General features: G+C 42.3%; 1 protein-coding gene across 1 annotated transcript in view; it reads right to left on the bottom strand.

Moving 5' to 3' along the window:
* Positions 1-23,011, bottom strand: part of LOC134459583 (transmembrane protein 131-like) — a 58,078-nt gene extending 35,067 nt beyond the window's left edge. The window contains exons 1-9 of the mRNA XM_063211936.1: positions 22,844-23,011; positions 14,090-14,151; positions 11,259-11,299; positions 7,882-7,950; positions 3,967-4,087; positions 3,305-3,421; positions 1,995-2,117; positions 1,090-1,170; positions 659-809 (exon numbers count right to left, since the gene is read on the bottom strand). Coding sequence (XP_063068006.1) covers positions 659-809; positions 1,090-1,170; positions 1,995-2,117; positions 3,305-3,421; positions 3,967-4,087; positions 7,882-7,950; positions 11,259-11,299; positions 14,090-14,151; positions 22,844-22,967 — 889 coding nt within the window. The 5' untranslated portion in view covers positions 22,968-23,011. The remainder of the gene's footprint in view (positions 1-658; positions 810-1,089; positions 1,171-1,994; positions 2,118-3,304; positions 3,422-3,966; positions 4,088-7,881; positions 7,951-11,258; positions 11,300-14,089; positions 14,152-22,843) is intronic.
* Between the last annotated feature and the right edge of the window lie 1,285 nt (positions 23,012-24,296).

Genomic DNA, 24,296 nt, shown 5'->3' with positions numbered 1-24,296 from the left:
ATAAAAACGCAAATGGGATTTCACAGTGCTTTCAAAATGTTTTCATAGTGACAGGATTTCATAATCGGTTTAACCAGGCCCAATTACTGTTGGTTAACAAAATGCCAAAATGTACAGTATGACCTTTTGAGAATTCTACAACTGATTTGGATTCTTTCTCTCTCAGTGTGCTCAACTAGCCTGCTTTGACCTTCAACGCACCTTTTGACATTCTAAACATTCTACGGTGTTCACACAGAATTCCCCTAGCATAACGTGAAAATTTTAAACTACAGAGATTTTCCCGCCCAAATAGGCTGTTCAGGTTGGCTGTCTGCCGGTAAAGACGATCAAAAATGGGTATTGGACAGGTTTTTCTGTTGATGTATGGAGCAGGCGCCAGTGTGTGTGGCTTGCCGTTCGCTGCTGTCAGTGTTTTATCTGCCTGTCCAGCACTTTGGTCAGCTATTTTAAAGTGCCCAATAAATAAACTTTGACTTGACTTGACATAGAAATCAATACAATTTGGTTCAAATTGGGCGGGATGTAGTGCAACCACGGGTACGCTCCAGTTGCGTGTGTTGAGCTGACCTGCGGTGACCTCCACCTCCATGGGGAGGATGATAAACTCTGCTCTACTGTACTGTACTGTACTGTACTCTACGTGTGCTGAGCTGACCTGCGGTGACCTCCACCTCCATGGGGAGGATGATGAACTCGTCCTCATCTGAGGCGTTGGTCTTGATGCGGATGAAGGCCGTGTGGTTGTCAGCGTCTCGCGAGGAGAAGCTGGCCCTCATCACCCCTTTCGTCTCAAAGGGAGGGATCTCCTGCAGGAGGAACAACACACTTCAGTCAGTTCGGAATCATCTTTTGGGGATGCTTACTGAAATCTCCATCTCACACACACACACACACACACACACACACACGCGCACACGCACACACACACAAACGTGCACGCATACACTCGCTCGCATACACGTGCACATATACACACACACGTGCGTGAACACAGAGGCGCGCACACACACACACATGAACGTACACACATACACGTGCACACACTCATGCGCATGCATGCAAGCACACTAATAAGGAGATTCATACCCATAGTTTTCTGGTCCCTCCTTGCTGCCCGGTGGGCAGTTCCAGGTGCAGGTCGCCTCCACTCGAGTACATCTCCACTACCTGCAGGGGGAGAGAGGGAAAAAAACATTTCAAGTTGCTTTTATTTGTCATTTTGCAGCAGTAGTAGCAAACTGACACGCACGCTCGCACGCACGCACACACACGTTCTTCCACAATACATTATAAAACTCATAAAACTTAAAAGGTAAGGGATTAAAATAATAAAAAGTGCATGAATAAATACATATACATGATGTCTCATCAACAAATTGAAGGTCTGCAGTCTGCACAATAAATCGATAATTTTCACTAAGATTTTAAATGTGATTTTGAATTATGACACGTGAAATGAAAATCTTGTGGTCTTTTTGGTTTAAATACTGTACTGTACTGTACTGTAGCCCCTTAACAGACACCGGTGCCACCACTGGGACGTTGTAATTATCACTGCAAAGAACTCAACTACCATAGTACTACACCACTATTTAGTAATGCATTACGACTTGGGTCATTGCCATTCTGGTAACAGCTCATTTATGACAGGGCTAGTGTCTTAAAGTGATACTGTACCATTTTTTTAAATAAGCTTATTTCACCCTTCTCTTATTTTACCCCTTCAGTTAAATGATTGAGTTTTACCTTTCTCCTGTACTTCCTGCCATTCTCTTAAGTATGGCAATGCAAATGTTACCTCCAAGCTCATAGGACTCAATGTTAACTGCTAGCTTAGAGGTAAAATGTACATGTTCATACTCAGAGAGCGGTTGAAAGTACAGGAGAAAAGTAAAACTCAATCATTTAACTCAAGGAGAGGTGTAAAATAAGCTTACAGTGTCACTTTGAGGGTTTCAGTTGTCATCATTGGTGAGGCGTTTTGTCATTACCTGCAAGGGTTCGCTGTGAGGGTTGTGGATGTTTATGAGCGGTGAGAAGCTGCTGTTGACAGGGACGCGAGCCCCTATAAAGGGCCTCAGTCTGTATGGGTTAGGGACACCCACACCAAACACCTGTGCAGACAGGAAGAGGCCAACACAAAGATTCACAACTCAAGAGTTTATCATCACACACACACGAACGCACGCACACACACCAAACACCTTTGGAGACAGGAAGAAGCCAACACACAGATTCAAGACTCAAGAGTTTGTTATCACACACACACAAACGCACACACAGCCAGCGAGTGTTAGTGTCTGGTGTGGGTGAACTGAATGTTCGTTCACCAAACAACTTTGGGCAACACAAAGATCCAAGCTTTAAGAGTTTGTCATCATTGTCCAAACACAATTTCGTTGCCTTTTTTGACACTCAGTAGTAGTAGCAGCAGCAGCAGATTTCTAATTTAAGTGCAGAAGAGGAAAAAGTTTTTGGAGAGAGCCCGCACACCTCAAATGTTTCTTTTTTAGCAGGTGCAGCTTTTCAAGGTACTCCAGTCTTCGTTTAACTCAAGGAAGAGCGCTAGGCCTTCATCAGAGTGATGAAGGCTTAGTGTCGAAACGTCAGCACCAAAGAAAAAAAGAAAAAAGTGGTGAACTGTGAAGAAGCAGTGTCGCGCTCTTCCTTGAGTTAAAAGAAGAGGTAAACTCACATAAGGTGCAGCAAGTGCCAAAATGCTTACTACCCCCCGCTCAAACACACACGGTCACGCACACACACGGTCACGCAAACACACGGTCACGCACACACACGGTCACGCACGCACGCAGACCACCAGTGTTAGTGTCTGGAGAACGAACATCATGTAACAAGGAAGTAGACTTGGAAAGCAAACCGTGCGTGCAGGACATACTGTCCAAGTACAATGCATCAGTGTGGCTTTGTAACTTATTTGCCTCTACTCATTTGCAACTTGATGTTAGAGAATTGAGAGTGTGAAAGGTTCGTCTTTACATGGGGGGGTGTTAGGGCTTCTGCACACCGGCTCCGACAAAGTGCGGCACACTTTTGCTTCCGACAGAATTCGGACCCCCAAACCCAATTTCACACGAACATTGCATTGATAGTCAATGGGCGGCGCAGACAAAATAGAACTCGTCTCTAATTGCTACCCGACATCGGTGAATGTCCGCGGACATCGGCGCCAGTGTGCGTGGTTCTATTGAAAACAATGGAATCGAATTTTAGCTGAGCAGTGCTCAGCACTTTGTCGGAGCCGGTGTGCGGAAGCCCTTATGTGGTGTTCTTTAGGACCCACCTGGTAGGTAAACACTCCATGGTGCGATGTGTTAATAAATAAAGTATTTTCTACGTTGCCTACTACTCTTGCTAGAAAGACAACATCAAAAGATGTGTTTCCCCCCGGAGGGATGATCTGTAGAGAAGGAAACAGAGACAAGAGAGAAATAGAAACGGCACACGTTACTTACAACATTTGACATGATTGGTTAAGAACCATAAAAACAATATTATGCACCCTCAATTGTTAGCCCTCAAATAGTTCATAAAGGTTGGAGCAGGCTTCACCCAACAAGTTGTTCTTCTTTTAAGAAGTGCTGACCAAAATATTGTAAAACACGTGTGTAATAATAAAGAAACCTATGCATGGTGCGACCTTTTCTCATTTTTCAGTTTTAGCCCTCAAATAGGCCATACAGTTTTAAAAAGAGGGTTTGATTGTGGTCTCCATATGGTACATAATGACAGATGTAAAGAACAAGGATCTCAGGAAAGAACCGAATGACAACGAATGAATGTCCATTTATGTTTATGCAACGAGAACATAAAAAATGCATTGCTGCTTGCCACCATGAAGACACTGACTTTTTCCAGACAGAAGTGGGTTTTACACTACACCAAGGGTAGGAAAATAACGCCATGATCCATTTTGCATTGATATTCAACAAGACAGACACTTACCCTGTTTTGAAAAAAAGAAGCATGAAAATGTGCTGTTGTCGCTGATATCGATATCAAACTAATTTCTTCTGAACTAGGATTGTGCAGGTAAACTTTTTCCATTTTTGGCATTCCAACTGGCCTGTGGAGAGAAAATAAAGTCAAGTTACGTCACTTCATTGGTATAGAACATTTAAACATAACGGTTGACTCCAAAGACAAAACTTTAAGAGAAAGCAGCAAAGGAGATCAGGGGCCTACACTAAGAAACTGGTTCAGGAGTAAACCAGGTTAAGTTAAGAGGTTAATCTAATCCAGTGATTTTCAACCTATGGGCCGGGGCCCACTGGTGGGCTGTGAAGGTATTCAAAGTGGGCCTTGAAATCATTTTCTAAAAACTATAATCATATTTTGGTGAGTGTTGCTGGAGATTTATTTGAGTTTTATTCTTAATTGGGTCAGATGTGGGCCCCGAACATTTGTGATAATTTCAAGTGGGCCCCAAGTTGAAAAAGATTGGGAACCCCTGATCTAATAGAAGATCATGGAGTCCTCATTTTCTTAAGACTAAAGACTAAGAAAGATTGTAGGAAAGGGACAGAGAGCCAGTCATCCTGGTTGGCTTTGAACCTGAACATCCAAGTACCAAATGTGTGCTCTGACTGTGACACCGTACAGCAAGGAATAATAATTTAAAAAAAGACCTGTAAATTCTGCATACATGCATTTCGTACGCAAGAATCCAGAGTTACGGTAACTGCCTTGATATTTATTGACTCTTATTGAGTTATGAACTGCTCTTTCATAGCTCAGCATCAGTCCCCATGGAACAGCGATTAATTTAATTGCGGTTGGCAGAAAAAAAGGGTAGGAATTGGCCTTGGAAGACAAAATGTTCTGCTTATAGCCCTAAATCAATATTGCAATTAAATACTATAGCCCAGACACAACATCAGCATGTCCCACAAAGAGGAAGACATCAAAGGCAGAGTAAACCACAGAGCTCAGTCTAGATACGGTGTATATATTTGGTTCACCTGAGAGAGAGAGAGAGAGAGAGAGAGAGAGAGAGAGAGAGAGAGAGAGAGAGAGAGAGAGAGAGAGAGAGAGAGAGAGAGAGATATATCGATCGATCCAAAAGCTTTGGGACAAAGTGGGGAAATGTCTGTTGTATAATGTATATACTGTCTATGTCTATACTGTCTATGTCTATACTTAAAGTATGTCTATGTCTGCATGGGAAAGTAAGAAACGTAATTTCAATTCTTTGTATGACCAGTGCATGTAAAGAAATTGAGTTGACAATAAAGTCGACTTGACTTGAAATGAACACACATTTGAAAGCTCCAGCAAACACACGCACGCACGCACGCACACGTGCACACACACACACACACACCTCCAGGCGGAAATGGTAACCACAACGTTCAACTGAAAACAGCGAGAGCATAGTGTCTGGCTCACACAAAGACTCAGAAATAGAATAGAAAAAGTGATCTAGATATAAAGTAGACTTCCTGTCTCAGCATAAGCATGAGAACTCCCCTCAGCTCAGCTTGCGACACAGACACACCTTAAAGCTGCAGCCAGCCCAGCAGGGTGGTGGTGTTGTCATAGCAACATGCTACAAACTGTCTGGATTCTGGAGGCTATACGTGAAATACCAAAACAATATCTGAAGCTGAAAACAGTTAGATCTGTAGACCGTCATGTGCATGGAATTTCATGTTCTAGAGGGAATATTTCAGTTCACACAAGGAAGAGCGCGACCCTAGAGGGAATATTTAAAATGATTCAACTCCACGTTCCTACCCAGGAAGTTTAGTAAATTACAGGCTTTGGAGCGAGTTAGAGTATTTCTTTTTTGCTCGTAAAAAGCTTTTTCACACACTACTTTTGGAATTCCATGTAAATATGATTGAAAATAACTAATCGACTAGATTACAATAATCTCTCTCTGTAATTTCTCCCTCTCTCTTTCACCTCGGGGACCCTATTGAAAACGAGATGTCAAATCTCAAGAGGCACTCCCCATGTGTAAATAAATAAATAAATTAATTAATTAACATGTACCTGCACACACAGAGCAGTTCGCTCAGTGCCTTGAGGTATTTCTGTCTCAAAAGGCAGATTACAATCAAAGGTTTCAAAACATCACCAGTGTTTGAGAATGACATATAAACAGAACCTACGATGGCTAGTCTAACACAAAAACTGGAAGAAAAAAAAACAAACAAAACAAAAAAAAACACATGACATAATAGTGTGCTCTCTTAATGCCAGGAAAGTTGACAAATTATGACAAATTTCACTAGTAGACACAATTTGACAGATGCGGTCCGACCGGCTTGTGCCAAATCACAGCTCGAGGCAACTCACGGTAAGCCAACGTGCTACTCATAAACCATCATGAACTTCAAGGGAAGCAGCGCGCAGTAACATCAGGAAACAACACTATGGTGCAATAGTTTCAGTATTGGCCATACATTTCCACAAATGACTTTTTGCAGTGCAGTTTGCAGTGTCCAAAAAACCTTAAATGCAGTAAATAGCCTTTACCTTAAAGGTATATAAATATCCACAAGACTGTAAGTATCAACATTAATAAAACTAATTGCAGATACTTTTAAAAAGTGAACTAAGCTTATTTTTCCCAATATTTCAAACAACGGTAAAACAGCAAGAAGAGACGAGGCATGACACACATTATTACTTTTGATTCTGCAGGATTTCAGACACCGCCTACAGACAGGCAAACAAGACAAACGGTCGCCAAGGCTACTCATAGAATAGAATATAGAAGTATTTGCTTAGTACATGCCTTACAAGTTACTTACGCAGGCATTGACATTGTATGTATTTGTGCTAATAGATAAAATAAAGTGTTACCCTTTTTATTTGTCACTGTAACAAGTACAATCAAATTGAGCATTCATTCTTAATTGAAGCAAAAAATAATTAGAAATAAAAAACGTTAGAAGAAAAGTATTTAAACAAACAAAAAAAAATCTCACACACATAACCAGGTAGTCCAATCAATCAATCACATCCACACACCCACAGTAAATACACTTCAGACAGACACAACCCTCACACAAACCTGCACACACACACACACACACACACACACACACACAAACCTGCACACACACACACACAAACCTGCACACACACACACACAAACCTGCACACACACACACACACACACACACACACACACACACACACACACACACACACACACACACACACACACACACACACACACAGACACCAAAGCATACAGGACCGCTGCTATGGTTTTGGAGGCCCTAAGTATAACTGGTCAGGAGGGCCCCCTCATGATTAAATAATAATAATAATATGAATGCATTTTTTGTCAACTCACTTTAGGAGGCCCTAAATTTGAAGGCAACGTGGTTGAGGCCCTAAGCGCTCTGTCTGCTTACTCTGCTAATGCCTAGCGGCGGCCCTGCAGCCATACACACACATCCACATGAACGCTACTTACTGTTCGTGCAAGTTCACACATCCACACAACCAAGTACATACACTTCAGACACAGCCCTCACACACCCACCTGCACGCACGCACGCACACGCACACGCACACGCACACACGTCAAGTCAAGTCAGCTTTTATTGTTAGTTTCTTCATATGCACAGATCATACAAGGAAATTGACATTACGTTTCTCTCTCTATACCATGACAGGACAGAGATACACAGGACTGACATTAATGCTACTGTACATACTGTTCGTGAAAGTTCACACACATCCACACAACTAAGTACATACACTTCAGACACAGCCCTCACACACCCACCTGCACACACACACACCCACCTGCACACACACACACACACACACACACACACACACACACACACACACACACACACACACACACACACACACACACACGACTGTACTTACTGTTCGTGAAAGTCCAGCATGGGTGGCTCAAAGCGTATGGGCCTGCAGTTGCCCCGATGCAGTGGGGGGCTGGAAGACAAGACAGCAGGGGACAGCAGGCATGAGGCGGAGATTTGGAGCAGTAGCAGCAGTAGCTGCAGCAGTAGCAACATGGCTAGAGGAGCCATTGTGGTGACTAGTCCTCGTCAACACCATAACCACCAGCAGAGGAAAGGCATGTCATGGTTGACAAACAGATGCAAGCGTTCGTGTCTGCATATGTCAGGGGGGGTGTGTGAGTAGGGGTGTGTTTGTGTACTAACTTGCGTGCCTGTGTGTGCTTGTGTGAGAGTGCGTGTGTGTGCTATTCTGTGTGTGTGTGTGTGTGGTGCACGAGTAAGTGTGTGAGAATGTAGGTGTGTGTCTGAGACAGTAGGTGTGGTGTGTGTGTATGCATGTAGGGGTGTGTGAGCAGGATTGTGGGTGTGTGAGTGTGTGTCTGTGTGTGTGTGTGTGTGTGTGTGTGTGTGTGTGTGTGCGTGCATGTAGGGGTGTGTGGGCAGGGTTGCGTGCTTGCGTGTGTGTGTGTGTGTGTGTGTGTGTGTGTGTGACAGAAAAAGATGACGAGGAGGAATCCAGCTGAACCTGTCAGCAGGGCGAGGGTGTTTTCTGCATTCATGACAAGCTGAACCGTCTCTGAGTATGCAAGCACAGAGATGGCTAGCAGTGCATTTTTGAGCACTTAAATGTTTTGCTTTTTTTTGTGCGTGCGTGCACATGTGCAAGTGTGAGAGACTGAGTGCAAAAATCTTTGCAAAACTATAACCAAATTTCAGCTTCCAGAACGTTATACTGGCCCAAGTTAGGAGAACAGCAACATTGTAGGGTAGCTGAAAAAAAATACACTGCAGACGTGAGTGACTGGTGTGCAAGTGCATGTGTACATGTGCATGTGTACGTGCGAGTGTGTCTTAAATGTTCTTAATAGAATTAGGGATGCACGATGTATCGATATCGGCCGATATTTGACATTGGAAATCGGTCCGATGGGTAAAACTGGGCCGATGTTAACGCCAATGTTTTTTTTAATATGTTACGGTTCTAAAAGTTTGGACTTGACAGTGACTTTCATTGTGCTTCTAGTTTGTCTCTATTTTTTATCTAATTTTATCACAGGGAGTTAAAAAGTGTTTTTGGAAATAAGAGGATATTCAAAAATTCAAAAAAGTTTTTCAAAAGTTTTTTTGCATCATTATCATCTCTTTTAAAAAGAAAAAAAAAAGAAAAATCGTTATCGGTTATTATTATATGGTTGTGACGTCATCGGTCGAATGCTCCATTCATTTCAACGGGGCTCCCCAACGTTCGCACGTCTGTTATTTTTCGATAACGGACGGGTTGGTCTATAACAGACCGCTGTCAATGGCAACAAGACTTTTCACTGCTAAAGCGACTTTTCAACAAGACTCTAATCAGCTGCTGTGATAGACTACACCTGTTGTCCTGGCTACCTAGCTGTTGCCTAGCGGTGTTCCACAACGGCACTGTTTTGTTTTGCGCAGCAACAATCTTAACATTAAATAGGCCTAAAGAAATGTCCCCGCCATGTGTGAATCATTTAAGTATATCCATATAATAAGCGGGTTAACTTTCGGCGAGTCGGTCGCTTTGTGGAATAGCAGCACTTCAGAGAGAACAAGACCCCTCCGCTCCGCGTCGGGGTCTAAAGATTCTCTCTGTCGTGCTGCTATTCCACGGTAGCGACCTTCTCGCCGAACGTTAACCCTTACATATTGGTCATCGGCCAAAACCGCAATATCAATATCGGCCGAAATTTTTGACATTGTGCATCCCTAAATAGAATTGTTCATATATGTTCAATGTACATTGTGAGCTTTGATAATTCTGTGTGCAAACCAACTGCCTGTAAGTAAAAGTTCACTTTGACTTTGACTTTTGGCCCCTAATTTGAAGTGCCCCTAATGTAAACGCCACCTCAGTGTGCCGATTCCCATGATGCTCAAGGTCACAGGCGAGCACCTGCACATGCCTGCGAGTTCACAACATAACAACTCTAGGCTTAAGGAGTGTGACTCCTCTGGCATGCCAAGCCCTGAGGTGTCGTCAGGACCTATGGCCTCACTTAGACGAGAGCTACATGTTTATGTTTGCCTGTTTGTGTGCGTGAGTGTGTGTATGTCTGTGTGTGTGTGTCTGTATGTGCGTGTCTGTGTGTGTGTGTGTGTGTGTGTGTGTGTGTGTGTGTGTGTGTGTGTGTGTATGTCTGTGTGTGTGTGTCTGTATGTGCGTGTCTGTGTGTGTGTGTGTGTGTGTGTGAGAGTGAGTGCCTGTGTGCTTGCGTGCATGCGTATATGTGTCTTATCAATTTATTATTAATCTATTATTAATTTATTATGCTATTCAAAACATGCCGGGTCCTAAGAGGGTGAGGTGCGATGAGAGATTGAGGTTGGACCAGCTTCACTTCCCCTCGTTAGCATGAGGCTCGCATTAACCATAGCCGACTCTGCGCTCAAATTTTTGGTGGATTCTTCGAAGTGTTTTTCAGTAACAACACAGTCCATCTACCTCATTAGACACAAGGGCCTAACTGGTGTAACTGTTATGTAATATCATGTGCCAGTGTGGAACTTACACCATGAACTTACTTTTTACTTTTAAAGGAACAGTCCACCATTTTTTCCCCCGCACATTTGCAGTATTTCCAAGCATTATTCATGAATGTGCATATCATTTTCTTCTCAGTTTTTTCACTACTTACATTCATTGGATCAGAATTATTAGCATAATCACTGGAAGTGAATGGGGGTATTAGCATCAAGCCACAAGTGATCACAGGACAGGATTAAATAGCTGTTTTGCAATCTGGTGAATTTTACATTCATTTTTAAGTACTTTATAAGTACATTTGATGATGTTTTGTTTGCATCCATAGACTTGCATTGCTACCCTTAATTTGGCTATAATGTTAAACTAGGCAATGGAAACACATAGATGAAAATGATATGCACATTCATGAATAATGCTGGGAAATACTGCAAATATGTCAAAAAAGGGTGGACTGTTCCTTTAACACCTCTGGCATTCAGCGTGCATATTGGAATGCACAGTGTATGTTCTGTGTTCATCTTCAGGCAGACATTGCCTCGCTTTGTGCTGCTTTATTTTTTTTCTTGCATGTGTGTACAGCATGCATGTCAATTTAATTAGTCGCTGTTAAGCTTTTTTTGGCAGGCATGCCATTCGAAATGTTGCTGAGGCTTTTAACTGGTAGGCAGGAGGGGTCCAGAAAAATGCATACATGACAAACGAATACACCACCCAGGTCTCACAGGCATTTGTATGTGACAGATTAGGACAGGGTGAAAAACGCTTACCTTTTCTGATGATATGAACTAATATCGATGTCAGACTCTGTCTGCAAAAAGGAAGAAAACAAAAACAAAAACATGAGCAAAGAACGTCATAGGACAGCCATAAAACAAAAGTGCAAGAATATGAGAACACAGCTTTCGCAGCGCTGACGCTAGTACATCCATGTTTAAACAAAATCCTAGGGATGTATTGAAAACTCAATCAGCACATCATAACATGGCGGAAGGTTTCACCCAACACTTAACATACATGTAAATTAGTTAAGGTGACCACCTAGGGGAAAAAAACCAAACTCCCATCTTATTGAAAAACCAACTCATATCTGCATCACTATTTGATGCAACCGTCTCCAAGGCCCATGACATGGTCTGTTGCAAGTGGCTATGAAAATAAAGTTGCTACACCCTCTGATGACGAGCGTATAGCTCGACTACATTTACTCGGTGAACAAATAAAAAAGCAAAACGCGGGCAAATGTGAGGACATTTGATTCAACTTTATTTTCATAGTTGTCTGACCCTTTTGTCTTGTACCTGCGTCTTGACAGTGGAAGCCCACCAGTAGAAACTCCAACTCCCATTGTCATTGTGACGCAGCACACAAGTGCACACTGCACACAACAAAACTGCACTTGTGCCTCATCCGTGCAATGGGGCAGCTCCCAATGGTGCCCCAAGGGAGCAGTGCTGCGGTAGGGTACCATGCTCAAGGAGAAGAATGGGGGAGAGCACTGGTTAATTACTACCCCCACCAACCTGGCAGGTCGGGAATCGAACCGGCAACCTTTGGGATTACAAGTCTGACACCCTAACCACTTACCCATGACATTGAATGTCCACACCACTACCTTACCTGTTGCTAGTGGCACCACTGTACTAATGATTAGTCACAGTGGAGGAGACCAAGACAGACAAAAAGAGAAACACAGATTGACAACTCATATCACCAGTCTACTTCCACTTGTCAAGAGAGAGAGAAGAGAGAGAGAGAGAAGAGAGAGAGGAGAGAGAAGAGAGAGAGAAGAGAGAGAAAAGAGAGAGAAAAGAGAGAGAAAGAAAGAAAGAAAGAAAGAAAGAAAGAAAGAAAGAGAGAGAGAGAGAGAGACGGACAGACAGAGAGAGAGAGAGCGAGAGCGACGGACAGACAGACAGACAGACCAGATCTAATTCCCACTTTCCCAGCATACAGCGACTACATCGACAAGCAAAGGCTACTACATTCAGTGACCCGGGCAATACCCCGATAATGCATAACATAATCTTCAAAGAGACACGACTTGACATAAATTGTCACGCAACAAAGAGCTCTATTTAACCAGCGACCAGCTTTAACGGGATTCTCTCTGCGCCTACAGGTATATTTAACTTTAAACCTTACGCAGCACAGGCTACTTAAGAGACAAAAACTGGTGCATCAGGTTTATTCCTGTAAGAGGTCACACGGCAGGGGTTAGAACAGTGATTCTCTAAGTGTGGTCCGAGGACCTCTTGTGGTCCGCGACAGTGCTCAGGTGGTCCTCAAGGGGATTTCTAGACGAGCTAGCAGTAGGCTATATTTGATCATTTATGAATTTATAATTTATAATTACAAAGCTAAACATAGCTGAAGTCTTTTTTTCACCACAATAAGACAGGCTTGTAAATTTGAACAAAATTTGTGTGATGATGATTATGTGAAAAAGTTTGAGAAACACTGGGTTAGAAGAATCTGACTGTTAAAAGTTCACGGCAGACAAGTTAAGGCCAAGACCTACACGAGAGCACATGCCATCAGTTATGGGAAACCTGGTGGAAGTTAACAACTCAGTCCGGGAAAGGAGGTCACTTGCGCTCTAGCCCAGGGCTATTCAAATGGCGGCCCTGGGGCCAGATGCGGCCCTTGGACGGCAAGGTTCTGGCCCCCCACAAGCCCCTTGACATTTAGAGATACTGGGTTCCGTATCGAGCTGAAACGGGACACAGGACATTAAAATGCAGGAAATGACATCTAAGAAATGCTAAATTTTCTGGGGGAGGACCCCCAACCCCCTAATGAAGCATCCCATATTTTTTTAGTTGTCAGTCAGCAGCCATAATACATATGCATAGTTTTGCCCCTTTACTGGGAGGAATTAGAAAAACTGGCCCTCATTGAAATTTAATTGAATACCCCTGCTCTAGCCTTTTTGGTGCTCAGAGTCTGGGACTGTGTGTGGGACAGAGTGTGATGAAGACGCACTGCGTTGAAACGTTAGTCATGCTCGCACCCTGCTCGTAGCGCAAACTCTGGGCAGTCATGGGTGAGCGGTTAGGGCGTCAGACTTGCATCCCAGAGGTTGCCGGTTCGACTCCCGACCCGCCAGGTTGGTGGGGGGAGTAATCAACCAGTGCTCTCCCTCATCCTCCTCCATGACTGAGGTACCCTGAGCATGGTACCGTCCCACCGCACTGCTCCCCATGCGGCGCCACTGAGGGCTGCCCCCTTGCACGGGTGAGGCATAAATGCAATTTCGTTGTGTGCAGTGTGCAGTGTTCACTTGTGTGCTGTGGATTGCTGTGTCACAATGACAATGGGAGTTGGAGTTTCCCAATGGGCTTTCACCACAATAAAATAACAGCAAAACGTATCCTGTGTGCTCCTGCTACAGTCATCCTTGGCCCAGTCTCTTTGAAGTGGACCAGCTTGTTTTGAACTAACAACTCAGTCCCTCACACTTGTTTTAACTATTCACTAAATGAGAAATGTTGTAATCCTCTGCTGCCTCTTGGCCAAGACACGTTTGTAAAAGGAGATTTTAATCTTAATGGGTCTTTTCCTGGTTAAACAATAATTAAAAAAAAAAGTTGAATCTTACCTGCAAGAGGCCTCCTTCCCCAAAGTGTAACACCTCCAGGATGGAGTCTGACTGAATAAAAGCTGTGGAGACATTAAAAAAAGACAGTCTTGGGTTAGGTAAGGTTACTCTTCATGCACACATACTGTATACATGGGTTCTCAATTTTTGTTTCCCCCTGGCTGCGCGACCCTGGATGCGCACAACTCAACCTCTGATTTTTGGAAAACGATGTCGGTCAAAAAATTAGCTCACGTGGGTGGCTGTCAGTGTCTTGCTCATGTATATGCTGAAGTATTTCTCACAGAGCAACTAGGATTGAGTGATGCTGAGGGTACTCGTGAATTACACTAATTCGGTCTTCCTAAACTAAAAGCTGATTGGACTATTTTGTATTTGGTTGAGTAAAAATAAGTAAATAAAAGTAACAATTCTACATGCACGTATTGTCTTGTCTCTCTCAATGATACAAGTATTGTAAATTGCTCAGGCAGATAAGTTATTGTGCCGGCACCATGGTCGATGAAAAAGTGACTCTGATGCGCATGGATAATGGGTGCGGCGCTATGGTGAATGAAAATATTACTCCGGAATATGTGGGTTGCACGTTTGTAAACAAACACATTTGGCTGCGCACACCTGGCTACGCACTCTTCAACCTCTGATTGTTGGAAACTGGTGTCACTCAAAAAATGAGCTTACGTGGTTGGCTGCTTGGCATCTTGTGTCTCACAGTCACAGTTGCTTGTAGATGTGAAACCTATGTATTGGAAGTGGAACTGCATTGTGGGTGCAAGTGGCTGCGAGTTGCGGCTGCAGTTCAAAGGGGATGCCCGGTTGTTAATAGGGATGCAAATTATCGATTAATTCATTAATCATTAGTTGATAGCCTTATCGATCGACTTACGATTAATTGATAAGCGACGTTTTCCGCCCGGAATCTCAATGTTTCTCGAAAAAAAAAAACTAAATCTAAAAATTTTAATTAAAATTGAGATGAAATACCACATTTAAATTAATTCTATTTCAATTCTTTAATCCAAAGGTGATTTAAATATTCCCACTATTCACAACCCCCTTCTCACACACTCTTCACATGCCCATTTCACCTGGGTCTCTTGTCAGTTGAATTGTCGATTAATTGTGATTAATGTTTTTTAATCGATTAATGCATTGATCAATTAAAGTCGATTAATCGATTAAATGTTTGCATCCCTAGTTGTTAATGCTGAGTTTGTGGCCAAATGAACTACAGTTGTCGTTCAAAGTTAATTGGGGACAATAATCAATTAAATTTTAATTCACCGTGTCCTGTGACCTGTTCCTCACTTCAGCCCTGGCGGTGGTGGCATTGCACTTTACCATGCCTCCAGAACAGACAGAGGAAGACGAAAAAAACTGCCATGACGTACTACACTCTTATAACGTCAGTGAGCTCTCTTCTCTCTAGAACAGGGATGTCAAACTCAGGCCCGGGGGTCAAATTTGGCCCGCGGAGTCATTTTATTCGGACCGCGAGATCATTTCAAACGTCCATTACAGTTGGCCCACATACACCATTAATGTATATCGTAATGTGACTTGAACATGAAATTTGCTGTGTAACAAATATGATGGGAAAGAGTGTATGGGAAATTTATCTATGAGTATTGAGTGCATGCCTGCACAATTTTAGTCCATTTTTTAAAATAATTGTGGAGATCGGCCCGCGACTTCATTCCAGATTTTGATTTTGGCCCTCAGTCAATTTGAGTTCGACACCCCTGCTCTAGAGCTACCGCCTTTGATATGAATATACGGAGGATCAGAATGTGTTGTCCCCATTGGAAAGCCAGGGCTCTTGCGTGTGTCATTGCCATATGCAAAGCGAAGTGTGGAGTAGAGCATCATTTATTAATCCCCAGGGAAATTAAGGTGACGTCCAGTAGCATACATAGACAAGTGTGTAGCTTCGAGAACTGGCTTGAGTGTTAACCCTCTAGCTACCAGAATTTTTTTTGAATAGGCCGGAATCCTACCAGGAATTCTAAGGAAAAATTGACATTTTTGTCATATTCTAAACAATGTCAAATAACTTGAAAAGAAATGAAAAGTGTCAATTACAAGTTACTTTCATATTAAAGTAGAGAAAACACACTTTCAAATGGTATATCATTTATGGATAATGAATTGTTCAGTATTCCCATAGAGTGCCTTTAATGTGGATTAAATGATAAAAATGTGATAAAATCCGATATTATCTAGGCCTATCTATCTATATATCTATATATTTAGGCCTATCTATCGATCTCTCTATCCATCTATCTATCTATCCTTGGTCTATCCATCCATCCATCCAGGGTCAAAGTTGAACAATGATCATGTGACGACAACAAATGTCGTTCACCCAAAAGTCCTGTTTTCAAGCGGTTTCAAGCGGTAGGCCTATAACTGTAATGGACTACACTAGCTAATAATGTTTGAACTAAACCATGCCAAAGACGTGTAGGCTACGGATAACCGGAGAAGTGTCCGCGATAGCAGACAGGACATGAATGGAGCTCTAGGAAGTTTCCCCTCCCAATTTGGCACAGGTAAGACGCGCCAGGCATCACCGACTTTGACCGGAATTGAAGTGCTACAAACACCACGTTGGTAGGCTATTATTGGAAGTTAGCATTCAACTCAACGTCTTCGCGCACATTTTTATGAAGGACAACGTGGAGTAGTAACAGTCCTTGACTGCTTTGCCAAAGCTGACACGCAAAATGAGTAGCCAATTGTTCCATGCTGCGCTTCCTTCACGATGCGCTTGTTACGCAGAGCTGTCGCTGTAAGTTGTTCCAGGAACTAAGATAGTTGGATACCAACATATGGTTTGACTCTGAAAACACACCGAAGACAGTTTACATTTTTAATATGTAGCGTGTAGACATCGGCTGGACAGTTGTGTTTGCTATTTAGGACCATGGCAGAACTCATCACAGTTGAACACCATCTCATAAGCTTAATAAAACAACATGATCTAAAAATAGCCTAAATAGTCATACACATGTGCTGTTGACCATGAAAATAGATCGAAGAGGGTTGGAAGTTTTCATATTTAGTGTATATTGGTTGTAGAAACAGAATGGTTGTGTTTGTAGCCATCCAATCTCGGACGGCCGTCATTTGAATTGACGCCAGATTGCCAAATCGCATAAAGCGGCGCATCTCGTAATAAAATCTAAAATACTGAAAAATAATATAATATAAACATATCGTTTTTATAGTGAAAGTATATCGAGGAGGGTCTGTAATATTGAGCTAAAGTGTTTGAAAGCTGGAAGAACTGCATGATGACGGCCGTTCAGCTATATTTTCATATGAAAATATTCCGGCCGGCCGCGGCCGTTCTGGTACAGATCCAGCCGGACGTTCACGGCCGTTATGGTAGCTAGAGGGTTAAATATTGGGTTTGGTAGCTTCAACAAGCGTGTGTTAATTATGGAATGTTGGGTTTTGCAGCAGGCATCTGTCTGTGGCAATCAGCGGACTTAATTATGGAATGTTGGGTTTTGTAACAGGTGTGTCTTCTCTTGCACTGTTGATTCCAAGGATATGCTGAGAATTTCAAGGCTATGCCCAAAGCGACAAAAAGTCAAAGAAAGTTATGTGCCTTTCATATGCCATGGGGTTAAATCACCCATGGACTTGAACCTGGACCATGGTCTTTTACATTACACTTAGCTGACACTTTCATCCAAACAAAGCGACTTACATTTTAAAGTACAGGGCATTGGTTACAGTCCCTGAAGTAGTGTGGGGTTAGGTGCCTTGCTGAAGGGCACTTCAATCATGCAGTGAGATAGGGTGGGAGTCGAACCTACAACGCTCTGATCTAAAGCCCACCTCCTTAACCACTAGGCCACGGATGCCCACTGCTGTTCTTTTTTTTGGGCTTTTTTTTAAAAACTTAATTTATGATAGGACAGTGAAGGTAGTGACAGGAAGCGAGTGGTGAGAGAGAGACGGGGAAGGGCCGGCAAAGGGGTTCAGGGAATCAAACCTGGATCAGCCGCATGGTAGACGAGTGCCCTACCGTTTGGCCATGGCAGGGCCTCCCCACTGCTGGTCTATGCTCAAAGGGAGTTGGTTGGCTGGCCAGGCTGAGGAGGTGAGGTGATGTGCTTACAGCAACATGCAAATGTAAACCCAGGCTGTTGGTGACTTGTCAAAGCCAGATCAGAGACTGGTGGTTTCCATAACAAAATGCTGCTACTGCCCATACCTGTCAATTTCACGGTAAACTACCTAATTCTGACTTATTTCCCGCCGTCTTCCCAATTTGGTATTTTCCCAGAAAATGTCCCGATTTTTCACATTATCCCCACGGCCCCGTCAGTTAGCCCGACGAGCCACACCTCCTACTTGTAGGGAGGCTGAGAGGGTCGTGCTTATACCTGCCAGTAGATTTTATGCCAGATGACACCAAGAATTCAAGCTTCTTGAAAATGCGAGCTCTTGACCCTCAAGCTCAGGTGTGTGTGTGTGCGCCCACTCTTTGCCTCGCAGAAACCGACAACGCTGTTCAGGTAAACACAAACATCGGAGCATCTAAACCCAGGCTGTTGTCAAAGCCAGATCAGGGACTGGAGGTTTCCATAACAAATGCTGCTGCTGCTGCCGCCTCTGCTACCTGAGCCAGGACCATCACATGACAGAAGATCACTCAGCCATGGAAGCCTGTGGGCTGGCCACATGGCAACAAGAAAAACAACCAACCAACCGGGCCACAGCAGCATCACAACTTCACATGGCCTAGTTCCACATCTAACCTAACAAGGGCTGCACCTAGTTCTTTACACTGTCCACACAGTCAGTAAACTCTTCTACATCGACATGTAAACTAAACTTTCACATAATAACTGTCTGTCATTGCAAAAAAAATAAACAACTGGTGATTGCCTTGAACTAGATCCGACTTAACAAGTTCACCTAGTTCTTTACTGTCCTGTGTCCACAGTCATTAAACTCTTCTACAACACACATTTGCAAACACACAGCTCAGATAGGTATGCAGTTGTGAGTCATCGACCTGTAAACCATACTTACTGTCAGTCATACTGTTAACATAATAATTGTCAGTCATTGCAAAAAAATAAATAACTGTTTGATTGATCATGTACTGTACAACTGGGTCAAAGACGAGACGTGCATTTTTTTTGTTCCGCACTCATTTAACTATCAAAAAAGTAAATTAATGAATTTTGAATGTTATGCTGATAAACAGCATAGTCTGGTGTCTCATTTCAGTAACATTTAAAGAAAAATAAATGTTAATGTATGTGTTAAATAATCTCATAAAGTGCAAAAACGTCATTCAGTGTAATGGTCCGAACTTAAAAATCATCAATACATCCTTGAATAATTATGCAAAATGACGAACAAAATTCTTTTTTCACTCTCTGGGCATAATTCTAGAAGTGTTCTTGTTATTGTATCAAAAGCACGTTTCATTACCATTTTGTTTTGATATTCAAATCATCTGGGGACTTTTGTCCGGATTTTCAATTCCTTGGATATCATTCAGTGTAATAAGATCAACATGGTGCTTTTAAATCATAATAAAAAGTGATAGTCACACACAATATGTGACATCATCAAAAGGAACCCTAGGGACCCCTTAAGTGATGATGCAAAGGGAGAATCTTGTTCTTCAATAGTCAAAAAATCTGTATTTTTATCTTGTGGTAACAGCGTCCACAAAAACAGATGTCATTCAGTGAAATGTCAAAAAACACTTTTATACTCAGATATTCATCCAAACAAGCATATTTTCTAAATAGACATAGTAAACATTGTGGGTCAAAGTCATTGTCTCATGTAGGTGACTAACTGTGTGCTTGTAAAAAGGTGAAAATAAGGTGAAAAGTATTTGGTCGTCCTTCAGTGTAAGAGATGTCATTCAGTGACATGCAGTGTAAGGGCCATTTCATTCAGTGTAATCAGTTCATGGTATATATATTAAGAATCAAAACGGCAATATAAGTTGCAATATTACTCTAAGATACAATAATATGATGATACTACTTGAAATTATGACTTTTATTGTTATTTCCATTATAACCTTGTTATTGCCATGTAGCATCCATATTACTGGGTAGATTCTGGGATTTTGGAAGTTGTACATGAATTATCAGAACACCCTAAGTCACAATCCCCGAAATATGTAGGTTAACAGACAAAATTTTCTTTTTTATTGTTTTAGGCCTAAGTAGTAGCCTACCTCTAAGCTTGTGATCTTGGAAGTTCTTCAAAACACATTTTAATGCCCCAATATTAAGTAAAATAGCAATTATTTGACAACATCTATTTCTGTTGTCACTCATTCAGGACGTTGAGTACTGTAGTATGATGGTAACAATATGATAGCAATGAAAAGTAGCTGTTTATATACGCTTTTTTGCCAAGGCATCATTCAGTGTAATAGTTGTGGTCATTCAGTGAAATGCACATTTTTATGTGAAAATAAAGTCAAATTCTTACGAAACTTATTTGTTTAGCACAACAAATGCGGGGGCATACAACAAATGAATAATTGTGCATTTTAAACTGATTTTCTCTTCAGTGGAAAAACTTCTTAAAGCCAAATGGGTGAAATGCACTCGGTGAAAGACTAAAAACACTGCAAAAACTATTTGCAAATGCCTTTTACTAGAAATTTTAGGTTTGATGAAGACCTTAAATATAGGCCTTTACTATGGTATGTAGCTTATTTCAGTTTTTTAACGTCATCTATATGTTTTTTGCATTATCAACTGTTTAACACCGTATTACACTGAATGACATTTTATGGGTGAAAATGGGGTAAAATGCATGTTCCTTACTATTTTCTGAACAGAAAATAATAAACTTAATCACTCTACACTCCAATGTACCCAAAAAAGTTGAAGAACGGTGTCAGGGAACAGTTTTATTTTTTGGAGTCCTGAAAACCTTGTTTCGTCTTTGACCCAACTGTCTTTGTGTATTAGTCGAATAGTGAGTAGCGTCGCTTTGCCTGTGTTTCAGTATCCAAAAAAGGACAGGCGCAGGCAAAAAATATATTGTTGAGGTTGCTTCAATTAGTTCCTCTTTCGGTTCAGACCGCCCCCAGTAGTCTACGCAGCCTGATGTTACAGTTTAAACAACGATAAGCATGGCCAGCCCAGGCGTGTCAAATACACCACCCATCACAGAAAGCAAGGGGTCTACTGTTGAACAGAAACCCAATCTACCTAACCCAACACATTTGATTGCCCAACAATGCAGCTCAATGATGCATTGGTTTATGCATGACATTATGCACACACTATTAATCATTCTGCAGACAAGTTCAGAGGCAGCTCAATATCAGAAGCATGGCTGTGCTTGTCTGATGTTATTGAATGAAGGTTGGTCATCACACACCACGGGGATATGATTTCAGCGCGTTGTTTTAGATGAGGGATCTGATATGCAGGATGCCAAAAACGTTTCTACATGTCGAGGCCTAAGTTTAAAGGTGGTTGATGCTTCCTCTAAAACCACTTCCTCTCTTGTCATTGAAATGAATGTCTTCATGCTGATTATTTCCAACAATTTCGCCTTTACTACCACAGGGCCAAATCACCTGCATTAAATTATTCATTGTAATTGTATGATTTTACAGGGTAGGCTACGTCTGATAATTGGTTAAACAAAGACAGATATAACCAATCTGACTTAATGTATCAAGAGACACATGCTATCAACATGGTTAGGTCGCACTTGGGTGATCCTCGTTAACATGTTTGGCGCTGTTGTCGGACAGAGACCCTTGAAATACACACTGACAAAAACAAAACTGAACATTGTTGGTGTTACAGCTACTGAAGAATGGTAAACAAGGGCAAAATTGTGCTCAGCTGAAACCCTGTAGCAAACCCACCCATAGCCTAGTGACCAGGAATTGGGCTACTTTACCAAGGGTAAGGGGATGGAGACTCCCAACTGAGATCGCTCCCGGACGTGCGGTCCCAGGTGTTTCTATCACTCCCGGACGTGCGGTCCCACCCGATTATATTTCACGTATTATCATATACTGCCACATACAAGCAATTTAGGGTTAGGTTTAGGGTTAGGGTTAGGGTTAGGGTTAAGGTTAGGGTTAGGTTTAGGGTTAGGGTTAAGGTTAGGGTTAGAAACAAAAAACTAACATCAACAAGATAACTGGCTCCGTCATATGGCGGTGGTACCGATAGTCTGGCTAGTGGGAGCGAGATGAAATGGGAGCGTCCTGGGTTGGGAGCGTCAATCAGGGAATCTTTACCAAGCACAGTGATGTTGGCTACCAACTTCCAAATGGTAGCTTGCATTTGATATTCTACATGAACAACACGTTTGGAAATGTACACTACGAGAGGCACCATTTACTCAACCTTCTGAACGTGCTTCCGTTACGGCTGTGTAATAAGCAATAAAATAGCCACCTTAACGTGAACTGTTCGTTAGCTCACATGCAACAACATTATGCTAGGTAAGATGCTAGCTTGCTACATTATAACAACTACTGCAGCCCAAGATACGTTTGTATATAATTTCGACCATTCAAACGCGGCCCAAGTGAACGAGAACCTTACACATGGAAACGTGCATAATTATTGATTAGTATGACAGACACATAGCTGGCCAGTTAATGTGAATCATGGCAGCTAGCAAACACTGCTAGTCAGGTAGCATACATAGCTGATCCGAGTTTCACATACAGGGGCTTTTGTGGCATTAGCCAGAAACAGACGTAAATAAAATACCTACCTTGCTTGTTTGCCTGTGCCACCTGAAAGAAAGCAAAAAACAAAAGCCGAAAAAGAGGGTGACATGTTGACTTCGATGTCTGTGACAGCTTGAGAGAACTCTGAGTTCTTTGCGCGTTCGCCATGCTGTCGCGTCTGTGTATGTGTGTCCCTGTGAACGCGTAACCTTCGCAGCTCACGGATAAAAACATTAGCTGTGGAGAGCGAACGAGCTCATTCAGCTCAACCAGCACACTGACACCACCTATGGATCAAATAGTGCCACTTGACTAAATTAACATCATCCTTTTCATCATGGGAATGAGTTAATCTTCATCATAAACAAAGAACTCAACTACTGTATAAAAAAACCTGGGTAACACACACACACACACACACACACACACACACACACACACACACACACACACACACACACACACACACACACACACACACACAGGGGTGTCATACAGGGGTATAAAGTGGGATCGAGTCACAGGGCCCCATATATAATAAAGGCCCCGCACACAGTCCAGGCATAGCAGGCCTGCAATTTTCTGGCCCCCAACAGTCCCCCATAATTCCAGAGGGCTCCATGTCCACATTTTGCCTTGGGGCCCAAAATGGGTAGCATCACCACTGCTACAAATACAGCCTAATACTGTAGGCCTATATTCATGTAACGTTTGCATGTGCATTGTGCACATGAAATAACCTTTGGTCCTCATCAAATATAAACATTTGTTGTTGTTGTTGTTGTTGTTGTTGTTGTTGTTGTTGTTGTTTTGCCATATAATAGGCCTATTATAATCTAGGCATAAGTTGCAAGCTGCCAAGCTCGTCCGCTCAAATTTTAATTTCAGAATGATCAATAACGTGCTACATGCCCAGGACTGGATTAACGCACAGGCTAGATATGGCTGCAGCCTAGCCCCCCCTTTGCCAGGAGGGCCTTGATCTGCCAAAAATGAAAAATTGCAGAATTGTGACATGATGCAATTTTGAAATGTTCATCTGTTGCATTGAATACAGTCGGTACGGTAGACATGTCATGCTTAGTTCCTAGCTTGTAATTATGACATTGTCTTTGTACATTTGTCACAAAATTTGCTTTCCGGAGGGGGGCCACAGAAACCTGTAGCCTAGGGGCCACAGGCCATCTTTAATCTGGCCCTATATGCCCCATGTTGCAATGACTAGACAAAGGATGTGAGGAAGAGATCCTGCAGTCAGACTGTATGATGTAGGCTAATGTAGGCCTATAGGTTCTACCGAAGACATTCAAAAAGGAAAATCTTTAGTTCCACCTTGAATAAAAGAGCATGTTTGACCAGCAGCCACCCATGTTTGACAGACTGCCAGCCACCACTGCTACACACTGTCCTACAGTCAGATTTGAATATACCTCAGATAAGAAGCAGAAAATTGAAAAAATATTATTATATACTGTATATATAAAAAACAAAAAAACA

This window comes from Engraulis encrasicolus, chromosome 12 (assembly GCF_034702125.1).
Source record: "Engraulis encrasicolus isolate BLACKSEA-1 chromosome 12, IST_EnEncr_1.0, whole genome shotgun sequence".
Lineage (NCBI taxonomy): Eukaryota > Metazoa > Chordata > Actinopteri > Clupeiformes > Engraulidae > Engraulis > Engraulis encrasicolus.
This window is presented reverse-complemented; position numbering and strand designations above follow the sequence as displayed.